Raw genomic sequence first — 20,843 nt, 5'->3', positions numbered from 1 at the left:
CTAGCTCTTCCTCCTTTTCCTCTGAACATCTCTTTTAATCATTTATTTCCGGAGGGTGGAGATGCAAATGTTGTTTTTTGCATCATTCAACTAGATTGAATATTGGTTCTTAGTCCCGCAGGGTGATCACGCCTTCTTCATTTCCTCACCACCACCCAGGAATGTCCAAGGGGAAAAAGAGCACATAAACGCTGTGAACTGGCATCTGATTTGCATATTTTCTAAGATTTTCTTTGTTTGGAACAATTTGCATATTTTCTAAGACTTTTGTTTGTTTGTTTGGGATAATCCAAACCAAGGGTTTTCTTTGTCTCTGAGTAATCAAGAGCTTCTGGTATAATTGCAAACATATTGGGGTTTATCCAAAACACCCTTCTCCTTAGTTATTTTCTGGGTGTTCTGCTCTATCTACTTTTATGGAGAAAGTAATAATTCATCCCATATAAGAGTCCAATTTAGCTCAATTCAACTGAGATTTATGGAGTGCCTTGTGTCAGGACCTATACTGGGTGTCAGTGGATCAAAAGTTGAAAAAAGAGAGTCCTGAGGAGCTTGAGTCATGAGCAAACCAACAGATCAACAGATCATTAGAATGTAAGACGCTAGTTATTTTGATCAGGATTCGCAGGGGCTAGCAGAGGAGAGGGCACTCAACCCCCCAGGCTACAGTTCGGAGAGTTTAGAAAGGTTTCTTGGTACTGCTGTTCCCCACACTGTGCAGGAAGCCAAGAGAAAGAAGGGCCTTCCAGCTAGAGAGCAGCCCAAGCAAAGAGGGAAGTTGGGGTTCCTGAGGGAGCTGGAACTGAGAAGTGTAGCCAAGACCAGATCACAGAAAGTTACCCGAATGTATTTACATCATTACAGTAAGCTGTGGCAGATTGCAATTCCTTATGAAATACATAGTATTCCAGAAGGTACCTGAGGCCATAGAACACAGATTCAGGTCAGAGGACGTGCTATATAAATGCTAGTAATAAGCTAGTGAGTGATGAAGAACATTTTTTATATTTTGGCCTGAATATGTATCACATAATATAATTGAAAATTTGCAAGAATTCTGTTGAGCTAAAATAAGACATCAAAGACCTTTCTCAGCGATAAGCTCCAGACCATAGAACTTGGCATGGGTATTCCTCTGTCTTTGGGTTTTATCCGAGGGATGTTTTGAGCCTCACCACCCAAGATGTGTAGCCACTGAAGACTTTCAGTGGAAGTTCACCTCTTCAAGCCAAAGTTCGCATGAGCTTGAAATTTCTCTCTGGTTAAAGTGCAGAGTTCACCACTTAGTGTTGACCCAGTTATGCTTATGTACCTCTCAGTTCAACTCCATGCCCAGGTACTATAACGAATTCAGACAGAAAGGGTTAAATTTCTGAGAAAGGCTCCCACAACTTGGAAATCTCTGTCACGCCATGGTGTTTCCCAGGCTTTGGTCACAAAGACGCTTTAAGAAACCTTTGCAAGTTTACATTCAAATAACACAATAATATCTGAAAGCAGAGTTGATTTTGATCATCTGATGTCGTTTCCATACATCAGTGGCAGTGTTGCCAGGAGAAGGCACAATTTCGATGCAGTTAAAAGCATTCTGTGGGGATTCCCTGGTGGTGCAGTGGTTGAGAGTCCGCCTGCTGATGCAGGGGACACGGGTTCATGCCCCGGTCCGGGAAGATGCCACATGCCGCGCAGCGGCTGGGCCTGTGAGCCATGGCCGATGAGCCTGCGCGTCCGGAGCCTGTGCTCCGCAACGGAAGAGGCCACAGCAGTGAGAGGCCCGCTTACCGCAAAAAAAAAAAAAAAAAAAAAAAGCATTCTGTGTATATAACATTGATATTTTGCCATTAAAATATAGATGTTAACCTTGTGGGTTTCAGCTTTCAGGGTACTAAAGAGTATCACTGTATCTCAGGCTCAGTGAGTCAGCCTCCCCAGTCCCCTGAGAAAGGGAGCTGGAGGAGGAGATACCATGTGGGTAACTGCGGTGGGATGAGATGGGACTGAAAGTGAAATACAGCAAGAGAATCTACCTTTTCCAAAGAAACATTCAGCTGATAACAGCAGAGACGAAGCATTGAGGAGCAGTAAGGAGGGAAGAGCCACAACTTGGTGGGAAAGGTCCAGAAAGTTTGTATGAAAAGAAACAATACCTGCATAACCTGAAGTTGAGCACTGATTTTTTTTTTTCTTTTGATGAAAATGATTTCATGAAGAAGATGGTTCCAGAGGAGACCAGAAGGGTTAACTGAAACATAGGAGGAAGCAAGAGAAGTTAAATGATCTCATAACTTGGTAGGTGGCTCTGAAACAAAAGAAAAGTGGGAGTTGTGGGTTCTGAGGGTCACAAAACCACATCACAGTACAGATCATCTCTGAAGAGTTGCTCTACCAGGATGTTTCAAAGAAGCCAGAGCCAGAAAGAACAATTAAACTCAGATTCAATTAAACTCTTGGACACCACACCCAACCAAATCCTAAGAAGCACATAACAGGATATACAAGCTATATGTAATATAAGCTTTTGGAGTTTTCTTCAAAACTTGCTAACTCCCTTGGAAAAGCCCTAAATCTCAAAGATAAATAGCCCTCCTACCCCAAAAATTTGAAAGGTCTCATTCACAACAGCAAGGAGAGACTTTAGCCAGATGTGTGTATGGTTAATGGGAAAAAAAACTGGAAAATTTGACAAAAATGAGAGAATATTTTTTAAACGAGTTGAATAAATAAACATACCATGTCTCTGAATAAGAGGATCACTATTAAATCATCACTTCTTTCCATTAGAGAACTGTTTGGGGGAAAAGAAAAAAAAAATACATCTTCTCCTTGTGATTGTGATCTAACCTAGGAAAATAATTCTAAGTGCAGAAAAAGGTTAGAGTGTGACTGAAAAGGGCAGCTTTATTATAACTTGTTTAGTTGTACCGTTTAGACAGATACCATTGAGTGTATGTCCCCTCAGATGCCTCCCGACTCTGCAATGTCCATGGTGACAAATGTGTCCACACAGTATTTCCCTAAATTCTTATTCTTCACTTTCTGATCAGCTGGTGAACCGGGAGTAGGAAACAGGTCATAGACAATGCACCCTCCCTCACCTGGCTAGCTGAAGCCTTGGCCTCTTCCTCTGAATACCTCCCAAATCAGTAAAAATTGATGTTTTTGCTTTTTTTTTTTTTTTTTTTTTTTGCGGTACGCAGACCTCTCACTGCTGTGGCCTCTCCCGCTGCGGAGCACAGGCTCCGGAAACGCAGGCTCAGCGGCCATGGCTCACGGGTCTAGCCGCTCCGCGGCATGTGGGATCCTCCCGGACCGGGGCACAAATCCGTGTCCCCTGCATCGTCAGGCGGACTCCCAACCACTGCACCACCAGGGAAGCCCCGATGTTTTTGCTTTTTAAATAAAATTCATAATAAAAAGTTTTCAATTATATGGTTAGCTTACAGTCATTAAATAAACTTCTGAAAAAAGAAGGAAAAAAACAACAGCTTCACAACCCAAAGGTAATCCCTGTAAACATATGAGTCCAGTCTTTTTCTATCCTTAATTTGTGTACTTATCTTTGATTAGATAATTTATTCTTTTGACAAATATATATCAAAGGACTAGTCTAGGTTCTGGAGATACAGCAGTGAACAAAAGAGAAAAGGCCTGCCCTCGGGAGCGTATATTCTTGAGAATAAAGAGAGAAACAAAAGTACATTCTAGAGCGTGCGGATGGTAAGTGCTGTGGAGCACTGTAGTGCAGGACAAAAGCTAGAAATTACTGCCGTGGCGGTGTGGTGCTGCTTTAGGTGCCGTGGCCGTGGGAGATCACTGCAAAGATGACCTTCGAGCGGAGACCGGAAGTGGGGTGAGGAAGCCCTGAGGCCGCCTGCAGAAAGAATTGCAGGCAGGAGAGATGGCCAAGTGCTGAGACACTGAGGAGGCCAGAGTGCGGAAGCAGAACGAGGGCAGGAGGGAGCGAGTAGTAAAGGAGCTAGAGGGATGGGGCAGAGCATCCCTGGCCAAGAGACAATTGTAAAGATGCGCTTAGACTCCCGAGTCCCTGGAGGGTTGAGCGCAGTCACAGTCTGGCTTATTAAATGATTGCTCTGGGTGCTGTGCTGAGGATAGATTGCTATGGGAACAGAAGGAAAGGCATACATGAAAAGGCCGTTGGGGGGGTAATCCAGAGGAGAGAGGTGGCGGAGCATGAGGCACGGGGGAGGGGCTGTGAAGTGGGTAGACTCTGGATTTAAGGAGAAGGGAGTTTTGCCCTTAGAATCTCTTTAATTTTTTTTTTTTTTTTTTTGCATTTTTTGCGGTACGCGGGCCTCTCACTGTTGTGGCCTCTCCCGTTGCGGAGCACAGGCTCCGGACGCGCAGGCTCAGCGACCATGGCTCACGGGCCCAGCCGCTCCGCGGCATGTGGGATCCTCCCAAACCCGGGCACTAACCCGTGTCCCCAGCATCGGCAGGCAGACTCTCAACCACTGCGCCACCAGGGAAGCCCCAGAATCTCTTTAATTTTTAAATTTATTTGATACAATATATATGACTTACTATTTATCATTTGAACCATTTTTAAGTGTACTGTTCAGTGGTATTAAGCTCATTCACAGTGTTGTGCACAGCTGTCACCACCATCCACGTCCAGAACTTTTTCATCTTCCCCACCTGATACTCTAGACCCATCAAACAATAACTCCCCGTTACTGCTTCCGCCCAACCCCTGGCAGCCACTATTCTACTTTCTGTCTCTGAACTTGATTACCCTAGGTACCCCTTGTAAGTGGAATCCTGTAATATTTGTCCTTTAGTATCTGGCTTATTTCACTTAGCGAAATGTCTTCGGGGTTCATTTATTTGTAGCCTGCGCCAGAACCTCATTCCTTTTTAAGGCTGAATGACAGCACATGATATTTATAAGCCACATTTTGTTTATCCATTCATCTGTTGATGTTTCCACCTTTTGGTTATTGTGAATAATACTGCTATAAACATTGATATGTGGATTTTTTTTTTAAATAGAGCAGATCAGATTTACCAATGGATTGGAAGTGTGGTCTGAGAGAAAAAAGGAGGAAAAGCAAGTTTTTTGGCCAGAGCAGCTGGAAGGATAAAGTTTATGTTTGCCGAGACAGGGAAGACTGGGGTTTTATATTCTTTTTATTTAACGTAGCAAAATAGTCACGTTGTGTAGTTAAGAAAAGTCCTCATTAATGCCGGTATGAGACCTTCCTTCTCTTCCTGCCCATTCTACATCCCTTCCTTGCCCCCCCCCCACAAAAAAATTGTTACTTTTAGTTATCATACTTTCCCTGGATTTGCCAAAATATTTCTGTTGATTCAAAAGGGAGATGGGGAAGGTAATTTAACATACTTAGCTTTTAATGCATGTCACTCAGCCTTTGTAACAGATAAAATGACCTCTATTGGAAAAGGATGGTTAGGGAGCTGAATCAAGCCCTTCTCCTCTCTCCCCAAATCACATAAATATCTAGTTATAACTGCTCCCAGAATAACTCCATGCCAGAGCACAAGAAAGCCAAACAACATCTCAGGAATATAGTCCCAAGGCTCTGGTGTTTTTTGACCTTTAATCGCTCTAAACACTAGGTTGTAAGAACTTATTTATTCAACAATTATTTATTGAACACCTGGCTGGTGGTTAAGCACTTGGGCTGTAAGAATTCATCAAGATATATTTCTTCCTCTTACAGGGATTATAGTCTGTAACTAGAAAATGGGTAATAGTTACCACCAAAGTGGAAGCACAAAGTGGGGTCAGCTAACCCAAGTCTAAGGAAAGCAGTGACATCTGATGTGAAAACTAAAGAGCAAGCAGGAGTCACAGATACAGGGTTCAAGGACGAGAGTAAGCTTGGGCAGATTCCAAAATCTGAAACACTTTGTGAAGCTAGAGATGGGGGCTGGCTTGAGAGATGTTGTAGGGGACGTAATCAGAAGTCAGGTAGGAAAGGTCATGAAATCATATTACGGATTTTTGTACTCCATCCTGAGGGTGGTATAAAGCCACTGAAAGGGTTTAATCCAAGAACTGCTCAAAGCTAATTTGCACTGTGGCTCTGGCTGTAGTGGGGGGACTGGCTAGAAGCAGAGCAGGACGGGAGTCACCAAGTCCACGCATGAGGCTATTAGGAGGACAGGCAAGTTTTGGACTGGAGTAATGGCAGCAGGGTGAGCGAGAAGTAGATGGGTCTCAAGATACTAAAGCACAACAGAACCTGGTGATAAAGCAGATATAGTATCAAGAGGCAGTTCAAGAATAGAGCCCAGCTTCCTTCTCAGGCAGGTGGTGATGAAGCTATTCCCTGAAGAGATTGCACGAAGAAAGAGCAGGTCTGGGAGGAAGACAGTGTGTGTTCAGTTGGGGAATGTATTAAGTTTGAAGTGCCTCTTTGACATTCAAGTTCAGAGCTGGCTGGTCTGTGTTTGAAGCACAGGCAAGAGATCTAAGCCACAGGGAGAGACCGTGACTGATCCCCATGTAGATAATAGAAACTTCCAACCTTCCCAGGGAGTGTGTGTATATGATAACAGAAGGCTCCTGAGAGAATGCCAGGATAGTCTACCTTTCCCTTTATTCAGGACTTGTCCAAACAATCAGCTTCCTAACAATTACACTCTTCGAACAGCATCTTTAATAGCTTGGACAGTATTATCTCATATAGACGTACATTTACTTAACCAGCCACGTAGTTTTTCCTGTTAGTTTTCACTGATGTTTTACTATTTTTAAAAAAAACGCACAATGAATATTTGCATTCCGCAAAATTAGTTCCTTGGGATGTTAGAAAGCAGTATATAGGAAAAAGTGTTCCATGGTCGATAAATGTATTTTGGAAACCTTGATTTTGAAAACTCTTCAGTAGGTTCTTTACTGTGATTTCTCAAAGCCTTAAACACGCTACTCTGCCCTGTGACTCTCCAGGAGGGGTATGCTGTCGTTTGTTTATACCTTTACTAAGCCTTGGGCCATGACAGGCTTTTGGAGGGAGCGCTTTCAGGACTAGTGACCACAGAACAGTTTCATAGGATATTAACCTGTATGTAAAAGCTGTACCAGATTTCAACACATAGTCCCAGAAGTTGAATTATCAAATTAACAGGAATGCATGTGTGTGTTCTTGATGCACATGTCAATTACCTTTCCCAAAGGCAAGTACATTGCTGATGGGAATGTAAATTACTCCACATACCTGTTTCACCATACCTCCCCACTCCCCCAAGTGTGATCATGAATTGTTTAAATCTGATCTAATTTGGTAATGTTTCTGTGACTACAGAGAGGCCCAGCATTTTTCCATGTTGTTGATTACTTGCTGCTGCTTTTGTGAATACCTTCTCAGGTCTTTTGCCTATCTGTTGGAATCTTAGCTATTCTTATGAAGATAAGTGGTCTATTTTTATAATCAGGTTTTAGTGCAGAATTTCATATACCTATGGCAGCCATTTTCCCAAGTTCTTATGTATCATTTATTTTTTAGTTCTTTTTGAACACGTGGAACTTCTCCATTTTCATGGGTCAGTTCTTTAAAGCATTTCTTTTTATAGCTCTTTTCCCACTGTTTTTAAGCTTAGAAAGTCCTTTTATAAAGTTTTATCTAGACACTTAATAATCACTGCTTGTTTTTTTGTTGTTGTTATTAACATTAACTCGTAACTCCTCTGGTACTTATATTATTTATATTAATTTATCTTGCTGCCCTCCCCGCCCCCGACAGAAGAAACTAACCAAGTTTTACGGCACTGTTTTCTGAATTTTCCCTTCCAAATTAATATATTGTGCCCATGCAATCTTTAATAATTTTTATGAAAACAATTTTATCTCCATTTCCTACATTAGCAAATTGAGATGAATGGCAATTTATTAGGGTTCAGTTACTCGGCCAGTTTCAGTCTTGAGATGAGTATATACTGTGATGTTAATGTGATGAAAACCATGACATTTATAAACTTACACTTAATTTGATGTTGTGATAAAAATGTCCTTCCTCGAAGCTCATGGGAGAGATTACTGAAAAGAACACAAGACTCGAGTGTTTAAAGGAATTTGAAAATTAAAATGAAGAAAGGAACGTTTGTTAATAATCAGTGGTAGTAATAAAAGCAGCCACTTTATAAACATTATTGGTTTAATTCTTACAATCCACTTTACAGCTGAGGAAGCAGAGACCCCGAAGTTACTCCCTCCATCTCTGAGAGCTGGGACAGGCAGAGCCACCACCACTTCCAGGGCTGTTTATCACCAGCCCTGCTCTAGTTGGGGTCCGCGGATATAGTTTTAGGACTCCCCAGGGAGCCTTCTTATTTAGATAGTGTCTGTACTTAAGCGAAGAATCAGCATCCTAGTTCCCCACTTGGACATTTATAGGGTAAAAGGAGGGACAGACTTAAAAAGTGCATTGCTGAAAGTTTGTAGGCAGGTAGCGCATCGAAATTCTCTCCTCCAAGACTGAACATGGGAGACACTGCAGGTGAAAAAGTAAGTGTTCCTCTCTGTGTGGGAACGTGGGTACCAAGGGGTCACCTCACTGTGGGTCAGAAGGTAAGCCCTCTTATCTGCTCAGGCCCCTCGGCTTAGCTAACTGCACGTGAGCTAGGATTTTCTCAAACGTTCTTTCTCTGCAAGTTCACAGGGAAATTTCAAAACAATTCCTCATTCCTCTGCCGCAGCTTGCGTTTTCAGGCAGTGATGGTTCATTTTTGAAGCCCGCGTGGCCCGATGCTGAGACAGCATCGCTCTGCAGACAAGCAATTGTTTGTTCCCGGAGCAGGACCTGTGCCCTCAAGTGTACTGGCTTTGCAGCTCCCTGGGCTGATCCTTTCTCAAGTCCCCCGGGAGGCACTTTTGTGGCAGATTCCATTTGGTTTCAAAGGGCCTCGAGGAGGGGCGTCGGGGCTGCTTGGCGTGGCCCCCCAATCTCCCATGTTAGGAGCGACTTGCCAGCCGCTGGCGGAGGGAGCGCGAGCCCGGCCCCGGACAGGCTGCTCCTGACCCCCCACCCCCATTGTCTGCGGGATCGGGCGTCTTTTCCCAGCCGACCTGCCTGCGAGTGGAGAGATGTGAAAAGTTAGAGACAAAAATGGTCTCTACAGAGTGAGGGGGAGCTTTCTTGTACAGAAAGGAAGGAAATACCTCTGTGGGATTTTATTCCCCCCCCCCCTTCATCCAAAAAATACAAAGAGGCTCTCTGTCTTTAATGCGAATGTCGGCTTTAAATCTTTTAGGTTTGGATTAACTCTGCAAAAGAAAAAAAAATCTGACAGGCTTTCAGATATGACGCAGAAAAACTTCTTTCCCTTCAATGCATGGCGTTCATTTGCAAAGCCAAAGGCTGGTGGACTGAATAGTGGGCGCCAGTCTCCCCGTCATAGTTAACATTACAATGGTCAGAATTAGCGGCCTCCTTCACCACCAGTGGACATTTAATACGGGGTGGCAAAGGCGAGAATAAATCTTTCTTCTCTTGCCCCCAAATTAAAAGAGATTATAAAATTAAGCCAAGTAAAAGAGGTATTTTCAGTTACATGACTTAGAATCTCATCTTACCTTTTTCCCGTAGAAGGAAAAAGAAATGTGCCGTTTTGCAGTCATTACCTAACTCAAAAGCTTCCTTCCAACTAAACAAAACCCACTGACTTGATGGACATTTCCTATTACACAGTTATTGTTGGTTTTCGCTATTGAGGATGTCAGCAAGCATGTCGAAGATCATGTTTTGCTTATAAAATAAAATGACTTTTATGTGAATATCTTTCGTCTTGGTGGTATCTACAATGTGGGTGCTATTCCATTGAATCCACGTGGCAACATTTACTTTCTGAAATTTTGGGTAATAGCATGTTCTTATTTTAACGTTGTGTTCAGAGCTGTGTCAGCCTAGATAGAGGGAAACCTGAGTATCCTTGTACCAAGAGTCCGTATCAATAAGCTTGTGTTCATGTAGAAAAAATTTTAAACAGCAGCTCCTGGTCTCCAGTTGAGAGTCAAAATGAATAGGTAATCTGAAACACAACTTAAAATTTGTAATCTTTGTATTTGATAAGGATTGATTGATTAGGACTGTTTATGTGTAATTGTGAACCTGCCTATACGAATTAAACTCTGAATCATTTTTAATTCCTGACCCGGTTAAAGAAAAAAATTTCTTGCGTGAGTTTTAATGGGATGTAAATGTGTGTGCGTTGGTTGGCTACTTCAGAATGGAGTTATAACAATACGTCTATGGATTTAAATAGGTACTGCAAATTTATTCTTGATAAATAGACTCGAAGTGAAGCAAAATATCCCTTTTGGTTTTATTATATGACACTATCCCTTTTAAGCTCTAGTAATCTAATTACATTATAAAGGGATTTTTTTTATTATAATCGCAAATAACTAATAGAATTTGTTGATTTTTATTATAGAATCATTTTCTTTGCAACCCCAAAGACTCTGATATAGCAATTTGGGATTTAATACAAAGGAATGCTTAAAGTTATTTTAATACATTTTTATTTGGGTTTTACATACTAAACATTTGGCTTGACTTTAGCAATAACAGGATACACCGAAACAAGTTACGTAAATCTTTGAACAAAAATTAATATTATTCCTATCTAATATCAAATTGTTATTTTTCATAGATTCCTTAATTAATTTGTTTATACTGTATTCATGATCTATCTGGATGATCTTTTAGTATCATGCAATATTTTAGAAAAGCAAATTTTTATGTGCCAGCAATAGTAAATGTAGCTTTTAATTAGGATTGATTTTCCATGTTGTATTATAAGAGAATTTAATCCAGTGTATGTTTGAAGTTTGCTCAAAAAGATAAATTTTTATATTCTAAGTTATAAAAGAAGGTCAAAGTTTATTACTCCATTGTTTTGATCACAGTAATAAAAATTTCACATAAAACTATGAAAAGATTTGGCACATGATAAAACTTTGTTGTATTGGCTACTTGAAGGAAAAAAAGAAATGTAGAAAATGCATGTTTTAATATGTTTGGCTTTTAATTCCAAATATTTCACAAGTGTGAATTCAGAGTTATTGTATACTCTCTTGCAGAATGAGATTCTTAAAATTATTTTACTTGAAATCATATAAAAACGAAACATGAATGATGTGTTTCTTGGTTTTTAAAGTAATACTGTTTCTGATGCTTTTACTCAGGCAGCCATGTTGTTCAGTTCCGGAGTCTTTTGGACAGGCCTGTTATTTATCCCTGTGGCCTCTTTGCTTCTTGACGTGGTGTACAAAGTGTAAGTATAATGCTCAGTTATGTCATTAACAACACAGATGCATATTAATCCTCAGATTTCTCTCGTTGTAACATTAACTCTAGTGTAGAGCTTACAGAATAGGAATTAGTAATATTAATTCTACATAAAGAAGAAAGGAGTGATTGAAGAATTAGAAAACTAAGTTAGTTTAAAAGAGCGAACAGAAGTAAAGCAGGTAGCTTCAATTAACATTTTTGTTAATCAGCCTGAAAAACCCGTTCGAGGTAGAAGAAAAAATTCTTTTACCTCCAAATACATATATATATAAATTTTTAGTGAACAGTAGTTGTGAAAGGGAATTTTTGCTTGCCTGATTCTAAACATGTATAAAACAGAATAGAAGAAACTACAACTTTACTAATCTTTCTCAAGGATTATAAGTTTTAAAGTGTCCTCTCTTCCCACAAAAAAGATATCATTAAAGTTAGTTAATGTGATGCTTATTTAATAACTGAGAGTTTTAATATTGTAAACGTAAACCATTTATTTTATGACTATTGTTTCTATAATTATATTAATGCCCAGAATTACTGTAGTCTTTTTTTTTTTAAATAAATTTATTTATTTATTTTTGGCTGTGTTGGGTCTTTGTTGCTGCGCGCGGGCTTTCTCTAGTTGCAACGAGCGGGGGCTACTCTTCGTTGCAGTGCGCAGGCTTCTCATTGCACTGGCTTCTCTTATTGTGGAGCACAGCCTTTAGGTTCGCGGGCTTCAGTAGTTGTGGCACACGGGCTCAGTAGTTGTGGCTCACGGGCTCTAGTGTGCAGGCTCAGTTGTGGCACACGGGCTTAGTTGCTCCGCGGCAAGTGGGATCTTCCCAGACCAGGGCTCGAACCCATGTCCCCTGCATTGGCAGGCAGATCCTTAACCACTGCGCCACCAGGGAAGTCCCTACTGTAGTTTTTTAGATTCTATGGAAAAATTGCTTGTACACTGGTTACTGTTGTACTTAGCAGCAGCATGATCAAAACTAGTTTCATAAAGTCTTAAATCTTCACACGAATACTTCTACCCTTTTTTTATTTTTGCAGTATCAAGAGGACTGCTTTTAAAACATTAGTGGATGAAGTTCAGGAGCTGGAGGCAAAATCTCAAGACCCAGGAGCAGTTGTGCTTGGGAAAAGGTAAAATATGCCCTGAATATGTTCTTTTCCAAGTGAACTTTAAATGTCTTTTGCTAGTGGTTGGAAATAAGCAGTTAAACGTGTTTATCTGTTAACATGGAGCTAGCAGTGTCACTGACAAATTTTGCAGTCAGAGAGATGCAGATTCAGATCACATCTTTCTTCGCTAAGCTGCAGGTGACCTTAGCCAAGTTGCTTAGCGCTGCTGAGCCTCAATTTTCTCATCTATACAATGGGAGTGGTAATACCTCCCTCATGGCCAGTTGTGAGAATTGGATAAAATACTGTGGATAAAGCAGGTGGCTTGCCATCTGGTGCTTAATGAGCACTCAATAAATGGTAGGTACAAATAGTGTTTATTATTAAACTGAAAAAGAAAAAAAATAACACAGTAGAATATAGTCAAAATCAGAGCTTGACATAAAGTCAGCTCTCCCACAGTTACCTTTGTGGTTCAGTACATTGTTAGGAACTGACCTGGGCATATGTCTGTCATATATGAAGTCAGTTATGTCTTCCAAGTCCTCCTTACCACCCCCCGCCCCGCAAAAAAGCAAGGTTAGGAAGCTAACTGAATTGACTAAATTTCACAAAACATTATAGAAAAGAATTTAAACTTATATGAAAGCACTCTGTGATATACCACAATTATGAAGAAAATACGAGGAATTTATTCTTTCTGTCTTTCATCACACTAAAGTGAGCCAAGGTTTTGTCTCAACCATAGGAAACGTTTTGCCCTGGTCTGTGTCACCTTCATCGTGGTTCACTGTTAGTCAGTTTGACACAGTGGAGTGTCAGACTGGGAACTCAGGCTGAGACCTTGGCTTCCAGCCCTCTCGTGCTCTCATTAGGCCGAAGGAGCACGTCACACGCCAGTCTGTGCCTCTCTTAAAAATAACAGCACTGGCATCTGTGGGGCGTGCACCACGTGCTGGGTGCTGCACTCCTCACTTCACAGGTACTATTGCATTACACTCCTGCAACGACCCTGTACAAATCCATCATCCCCAGTTTTTCCAGATGAGGAAACCGGGGCTTAGACAGACCAGGTTCTCAAGGTCCGAAGTGACCACGCTGGGCCTTGAGCCCATGTCAGTTGATTCTAGAAACCCTGTTGCTAACCATGCACTATTCTGCCTCCTGCTGCTGCTTTTCAAGAACGTAGGATGGCAGCAAAACTAGCCTGCCGCTAACAGGACAGTTCGTAGCCTCTCCGAGTCGGTGTCCCTGTGTACCTGATGGGCTGCTACCTTTGCGGTTACAGGTGTAGCTACTCCTCCCTCCACCTTCTCCTCATCTCTTCCCTTCACCTCCAAGTCAACATCTATTCTATTGCCTTTCATAACTAGTTCCTCAGTAAATGTTTTTTCACTCTAGCTGTAAAAAGGATGTGGTGAGAGTTCTAGCTCACAAAATTGTGAACCAAAATATTTATTCACAATTATTAGGGAAAGTCTACTGATAACATTGTTACTACCCTTAGTAAATTTCTCCTATTTGTATGTTAATAAAACCTACGTTAAGCCCCTCCATGTGATACTGGTTTTCCATCGTTTGTAGTATATCGGTGACTTCAACAATTCATAAGTCAGGCTGAGGGTTCCATGTGATGACCTCTGACCTCTGGGTCCTAAAGACCTGAGTCTGTGATGTGTGTAGTCCCTTACATTAAATAAGTCAGAGAACCTAGAAGGAAAGAAGTGAATTCCGCCGTAACTGACAACCAGCTTCTCCAAGAAAATGCATCTGATAAATTTCCTGCTGCTGCTCAGCTCATTTGCCTAAAACAGCTGTTCAGCTTTTCTTAAGGACTCAGGACTAAGTTAGATGTTAGCTGAATACCCCAGACATAAACCCCTAGTACAGTAGGGACCCTGTGTTGCCTTTGCTGCCAATCGGTGAAGAGAAGGATGGCGATGGTCAGTGCGGCATGGTGTCTCCCTGCTAAACGGTAGCTAGAGGAAGGGGGAGAAAAAGATCTGTGAAAGGGGAAAAGTAGCAACTGGTTGGAAAAGTCTTAACACCAAACTACATTCTAAGGCAGTTTAGAAATTGTCAGATAGATTTTATTGATAGAACTCTTTCAGAAACCTTGGAGAATAAGACTCATGTCAAATTTCAAAAAACTAGCTAATTTCATCTGCATTTTTCAAAGAGGAAGAAATAGTGATTTCTGTGTATTCTAGTGATACCAGGCTTCCCTGAGTGCCAAAACACCACATTATTTTACGCCTCCCGGTCTCCACACATGCTGTTCCTTGTCTAGAGCTGATACCCCTTACAGACTGGGTAATCCAATTCCTAGCTTTCAAAACCCAGTCCAAATGCAATCCCCTCAGCTTTTCACAGAAAAAATCAATTCTTATTCTGCTATCTCTGTATCTTGTTTGTTCTTCTGTTTTTACGTTTATTGCATTATGATATAGTGTATTTGTTCGCCCTATGCTTGTTCGTCTCCCCTACTAGATGGAGCTCCTTGTAGGAGAGGCCTCTGTCCTGGTCTTAACTGCAACCCAGAACCGGCCACAGAGCCAGGAACATAGTAACACTCAGTCAATATTTGTTGAGTGGATGAATGTATGGCCAAGAGAGTTAACTAAGGAATGAATGAACGAACGAATGAAAGGGTGGGTGAAAGGATAGTTGAGTAGTGGGGTTGACCTGTGGGTAATTAAATTAAAATGTGATAACAAGAACATAGAAGTATATAGGTTACACTTCCCAAACTAGTAACGCCTAGCGTTAATGATTGTTTACTTTTTTTGTCATAGAATGATGCAATTCTTAAGAAAGTTCTGGCGGGTTGATCATCCCAATCTTTTTAATCTTCGCTAAGCACTACTATGAAGTCAACCTAGATGTAAAATGAAAGAGTGTCAGAGAAACTATAACTTGCTTGTAAGCACCGTATCCAGATTAGTATTTATAAGAATTTATTTCTCATCTCTACTCATTTTCAAAAATTGGAACACCTTGGTTAAAAGAATTAGTCCTTTTTATAGAAATAGTATGCCACTTATCATAATTTCCAGCAAATTAGATATATTTTAATTTTACATCGAAATTTTGAGGAAAAAGGTATGTTTCATCGTTTAAGTATATTGCTTTTGAGCCATGGGTTATGGTAGAAATCAGTTTAAGTCTAAAAAATTGGGAGAATAAAGCCAAACCTTATTCCTAATACTGTGTAGCCATGGCTTATTTTTGTGTGTTAAGAAAATGACTTTAAGCTGTGAAATCCTGTTCTTTGCTTTTACTTTATGTGGACATGCTCCAACACTAGGGAGCTGAAGCATCTTCATTCCCAAAGTCCAAAAAGCTTTGAAATTCAATTTTTTCCATAGGTTTCTAGCAAAATTTGCTGGAAAAACCAAAACAATTTGTACTATAAATATAAGGACATTGATCGTGTTTATTTTTCTACAATGTAATATTCCTGTATTTTATAGCAGGAATATTAATTTTTGGAATATGGGCCTCTAAGATGCCACTTGGGAGTATTACATCTACACATTGTGTGTAACATATTACCTTTTCTAAAACAAAACAAAACAAAATGTGAATTCAGAATCCCAAAGATTTAAAGTAAGGGGTTGTGGACAATGGGCTCATTAGAGACAGGGCAGTTATTACTGGATACCTTTCACGTGTGTGTGAAGCAATGCATCTTATGGTAAGGCAGTATGAATAATGAGTCTCATAATTTTTTGTATCTAACTGTAGACATTAGCCAGCATATCATCATCAGCCGTTACTAAATAGAATTTTAGCCCAGGATCTTCAGGTCAGTCCTTATTAATTTGTCCATCACCACTGTGTGGCCCACAGCCTTAGCTTTAAAAAAGACAGTAGGGAAGTATGGATGTCAGTCAGATCATTTGGTCATGGGGGTGGTGATGGTGTTCTCTCCCAGCTTTTTTCTGTACTGTTTACCTTAATGAAAAGCAATTTTAACATTGCCCCAGAACTAATAGAAAAGAAACTATATTTTTCAGTTTTCACCTGGGTTTTATATCAGGATTACATAAATTTCTTTGAGGCTGGGGCGGAGGCGCGGGGTGGCGGCGGAGGTGATTAGGATAGGAGAACATATCAAATGTTTTCCCCCAGCCTACTCTCATCCCTGTGATAAGGGTTCCATCCAACATTTGTAAAGAAACGTGACAGAACGATGAAATACCTCCTCCAGAGCAGAGATTACTTAGGCTTCTTATATTCATCGTTCATCTCCCCACCACCACTACCTACTACAGGACAGCTGTCGTATGCTATGCACTAAAACATTTCATGAATGAATGAAAACAGCCTGGCAACCCAATAAAACAACAAATGCAAATTGACCACTCTTCAAAGGTAACTGAAAATACCTTAAGACAACATGTTCCAGGACAGTAAATGAGTTTTTACATTTTTTTTTTTTAGTATTTCTAAATGAAATTTTATTTTAAAACGTGGTATATTTCCACCTCACCTCACCAAATATCTAAGTTGCAGCGTTTTAACAGGCTTGGAAATAACGTAAGTGGTAATTGTGTGATTGCATTAAATAAATCGAAAATTTACATAGCTTGGTATGTACATGAAAGACCCTACAAACTGAGTAAAACTACTGAACGAGAGTTGTGAATAAGATGTGGTTTTAGTTAGAAGGCATCCTAGAGTCTTTTTTTCTCCTCACACTGTGTTAAACTGTTCAACAAAAACTAAACTTTTAACATGTCTATTAATGTTAACATGTTACCAGTATATTTTATAATGTGGCTTGATAGTGATATCAGTACCCATAAACATTGATGGTACAGAAACTGCATAACCTTGAAATGATGAGTAGTTCTCCAAAAGTGGGATAGGACTAGAGAGATACAAATCATCATCAGTTATTATTTATTAAGCACCCTCCCATGAACGGCATTTATATTCTGAGGAGGGAGTTTTTGTTCTATCAAGAGGTCCAGCGTAGCCAAGGCAAAAAGCAAAACACACACAAAAAAAACCTAGTAGTTTTCCTAAGGAAGTGGAGTGAGGGGCATTATAAGTTAAAACTCATGTTCAGCAATAGACTTCTTGTTGAGGTAATGTTGAATATAAACCAAGGCATCAGAAATGAGCCTCACAGAGTATCTTTTGTTTCGTGATGATCTCTGTTCTAGTTGGGGTTTTTTAAATAATAAATTCCGTGGGATCTGGGGGATGGTAAGGGTGGGAAGAACTAGTGCTTCTAAGTGTTGAGTGGTTCCTGAGTACCAGTAACTGTGGTTGAAGCTATACAACTCCCTGAATCCTCCTGTCAGCCTGAGGTTAGGAATTGTCCTGTTCTCCATGAGATGTCCAAGAAAGGTTGCCTAAGGTGACCCAGCTAATAAGTAACAGACTCAGAATTAAACCAAAGTAAGACTGCAAAGCCCAGGCTCTTTCCACAGTAGTGTGCTTCTTTCCCCAGAAAGAGACTTTTCTGCTTTTTTTTTTAACACTAGACATTAACTTGATGTAACAGCTGAGTGATAAACTAGCCTTATATGAACCGTTACAAAACAAAATTACATTATCTCATATATTTAGGTTGCCATAATATGAAAGGGGCAATTCTCACATCTGCCTTCTTATCGCTTCCATAATTGTAATATTAAAGTATCATGTTGTAGTATTAAAGTATCATGCATTCAGGAAGGCCAGCCCAAAACCTGGAAAACGTATTTTGGGAAGAAGAAGCTCTAGCATGATACATTGCCGTCCTCTAGGCTTCTGTAGTCATTTCAGTTTTAAACACCAGAGACTTGCCAAGCACCCCATCCACGATGCTCTGCTAACAACATCAGACCACCTGCTGCTAAAGCTGCCGACTTCCTCAAAGCGGTTACATATTTTAGTGTCCCTGTGAGTCCCCGGGTCTGTAACGGTAGATCATTTTAAGAGCAGAGTAAGAAAAGTCACTCTGTAAAAATGGCTCCTTCTCATTCCCCATATCTGTTTATTTCACTAGCAAAAACAAGCTTTACAAATTGTTGCAAAACCACTGGAGTTTTAAGATTAATTAGCTTTCTTGCCTTAATTCCCAGTGACAATAAAATATGTCTAATAAATAGCAGTTAACACCCCTAGACTTTTAAAAATGTGTGTAAGACTACTACAGATGTCAACATTTCTAAATATTTTATTTCAGCAAAAGCCTAAATGTCTGTGTAATTACAATGAGTTCATTTTGCAGATGATCCTTTTTTTTGCATATGATAAACATTGTTCCCTTTCGGGGTCTAAAAAAATTGGCAAAATACAGAACTAACATAACTTACAGCAGTTTAACTAAAGCTTTAAAGTGGGGAAACTAAAAGATGGAAGTTTGTCCACTGCGTCAATTCCAGTGATTAAAACAAAATTGCATAAACATTTGCTGCAACACATGTGGATTATTTATTAGCTCTTCATGCTTGTTATGTGTTTGATATCAAAGCAAAGTTTTATAAATCAGCCAATGGAGAAACGGCATGATTGGGAGGATTGATGATGTTTAAAAGTGCACTTTGGAATTATTACTCAAATTCATCTATCCGACAAGTATTTGACTCCCTACTGGGTGAAACACTGTTCTGTGTGCAGGGGAGAAAAACAGATGCATTATTTCTTACATTCTGCTTTTAGAAGTTACATAATTACACGGGTTTGTTTCTGCAGAGAAGATTCTTCTAAACGTTTATTGGAAAATGTGTTTTTTCTTGTCACTTTACCTAGTAAATTATTTTCTGAAAACAGCTTTTTTATTTTAAAATGAAATTAAGGAACACATTTCATACCATATTAGAGTGGTAATGGAATTTTTCTAATTAAAAAGTCTGTGAAATTTCTTCTTTGCATAATTTTTCAGATTTCTCTGTATAACTAAAAAAAATTATTTTACACCAGAATATGTGCAAAGTAGGAAAAAGGTATAGTAATGGTTGATTTTTTTAATTCTAAAATGCCATGCTTGCTATATGTAGTAAGTCTAAATTCCAAGATTTTAGAAGCCACTAACACAACTGGTAGAGTTTGTATTTTTTATTAATTATATTGTGCAGGTTCTGTGTCTGTATTTGACTTAAATATAACTGGGGGTGGGGAAATCTTTTGACTGGACTACTGGGGACAAAACTCTCCTTAGCCATCAGGGGGGGAAAAAATGGCCTCAAAAGTATCCAGTACTTGAAACCTCATTTGCTGTCTGAGAAAATGGGGTTGAAATAATCACTAGACTCCGGATTTCTCAAGCAATCTTTTGTGTCAGTTTGACTCTCTCTGGTGGTCCTGTGGGCTCTCTGGGTTCTCCACCGAGTTGATAATTCATTTCACACGTTTGCACCTGTTCTGCAGCCTCACGGAGAGGGCGCAACTGCTCAAGAATGTCTTTAAGAAGAACCACGTGAACTTGTACCCATCAGAATCATTGCAACAAAACCTGCTCCGTAAGTATTTGAGTTCTATTTTTTAAACACATCCTCTGCCATTACCTCATAGGATCTGAGAGCAGTATTTTAACTTTAGAGATATTTAACTATTTACAGTTAACACCTAAAACAAGTTTTGCACATTTGCAACATGTTATGTAAATAACAAATGTTTAAAGAATCCTTTGACCACAGCCATCTCACTTTCAGCAAAAGAGATAGAGCATTTGAAAATCTTGCTGCTTTCACTTCAAGAAAAATATTCCGGCATGCCCCTTGTTTCCTTAAGTCTTAAAAAGAACCAGTGAAATAAATCTTAACTCTTAAAAGCTCACTCTGTATTGTTATCTTTCCTACTTGAATAACTTTGCAAGAGCCTTTTCAGCTTTCATACGCAATGACATGTATGTGAAACATCGCACAATTGAAACATGTATTTTCCCCTTCAAAAATATTTATGAATATTTAGAGTTGTAAGAAATTATTAGGTATCGCACCCTCTTAACATTTCAAGGATCTAAAAAAGAATATAATATATAAAGCCCTGTGGTAAATGTGTGTGTGTTAGTAATATATCATTTGTTTCATGTTATTTCCACATGTAATTTATTTTCATTTATATATGCTCATGTTTAATGCTTTTGCTCTTTATACTTCAAGAGGCCTTTTCTAAAGATGTGATTCCCTTGGAGGTCATTTCTTATCCCCAAGCCCCCTTGGACCAGGCTGGGGCATGAGTGAGTTTATTTGTAGATGCTGAACGCCCAGAATAATGTCTTCTGCGGGAAGGAGAGCACGCTTCCACTATTCGAAGTTGTGTGTGTTTATCTCCTCCTCTCCCTTGCTTTTATTCTTCCTTCCCTCTCATCCGCCTGATCTATATGGAATACACGCACCCACTTGACTGCACTCCCCACCCCTCTGCTAGTCAGGAAGCAGACATTAGAGGGGCTGGACTTGAGATGCTGAAGGGAGAATTGAGGGGGGCCGAGAGCATCTGTTCGTCTAGGGAACACAG

General features: G+C 40.0%; 1 protein-coding gene across 4 annotated transcripts in view; it reads left to right on the top strand.

The window, feature by feature from the left end:
* The window catches only part of ATP8A1 (ATPase phospholipid transporting 8A1), a 238,452-nt gene that overhangs the window by 212,734 nt on the left and 4,875 nt on the right, over positions 1–20,843 (top strand). For all 4 annotated transcript variants that reach the window (XM_079920695.1, XM_079920696.1, XM_079920694.1 and 1 more), the window contains 3 exons: positions 11,171–11,259; positions 12,312–12,404; positions 19,752–19,843. In XM_079920695.1, the coding sequence (XP_079776821.1) occupies positions 11,171–11,259; positions 12,312–12,404; positions 19,752–19,843 (274 nt within the window). The remainder of the gene's footprint in view (positions 1–11,170; positions 11,260–12,311; positions 12,405–19,751; positions 19,844–20,843) is intronic.

The sequence above is a fragment of the Stenella coeruleoalba genome (assembly GCF_951394435.1).
Source record: "Stenella coeruleoalba genome assembly, chromosome: 4".
Classification (NCBI taxonomy): Eukaryota; Metazoa; Chordata; class Mammalia; order Artiodactyla; family Delphinidae; genus Stenella; species Stenella coeruleoalba.
The sequence above is the reverse complement of the archived record's forward strand: the minus strand, read 5'-3'. Positions and strand labels throughout refer to the sequence as shown.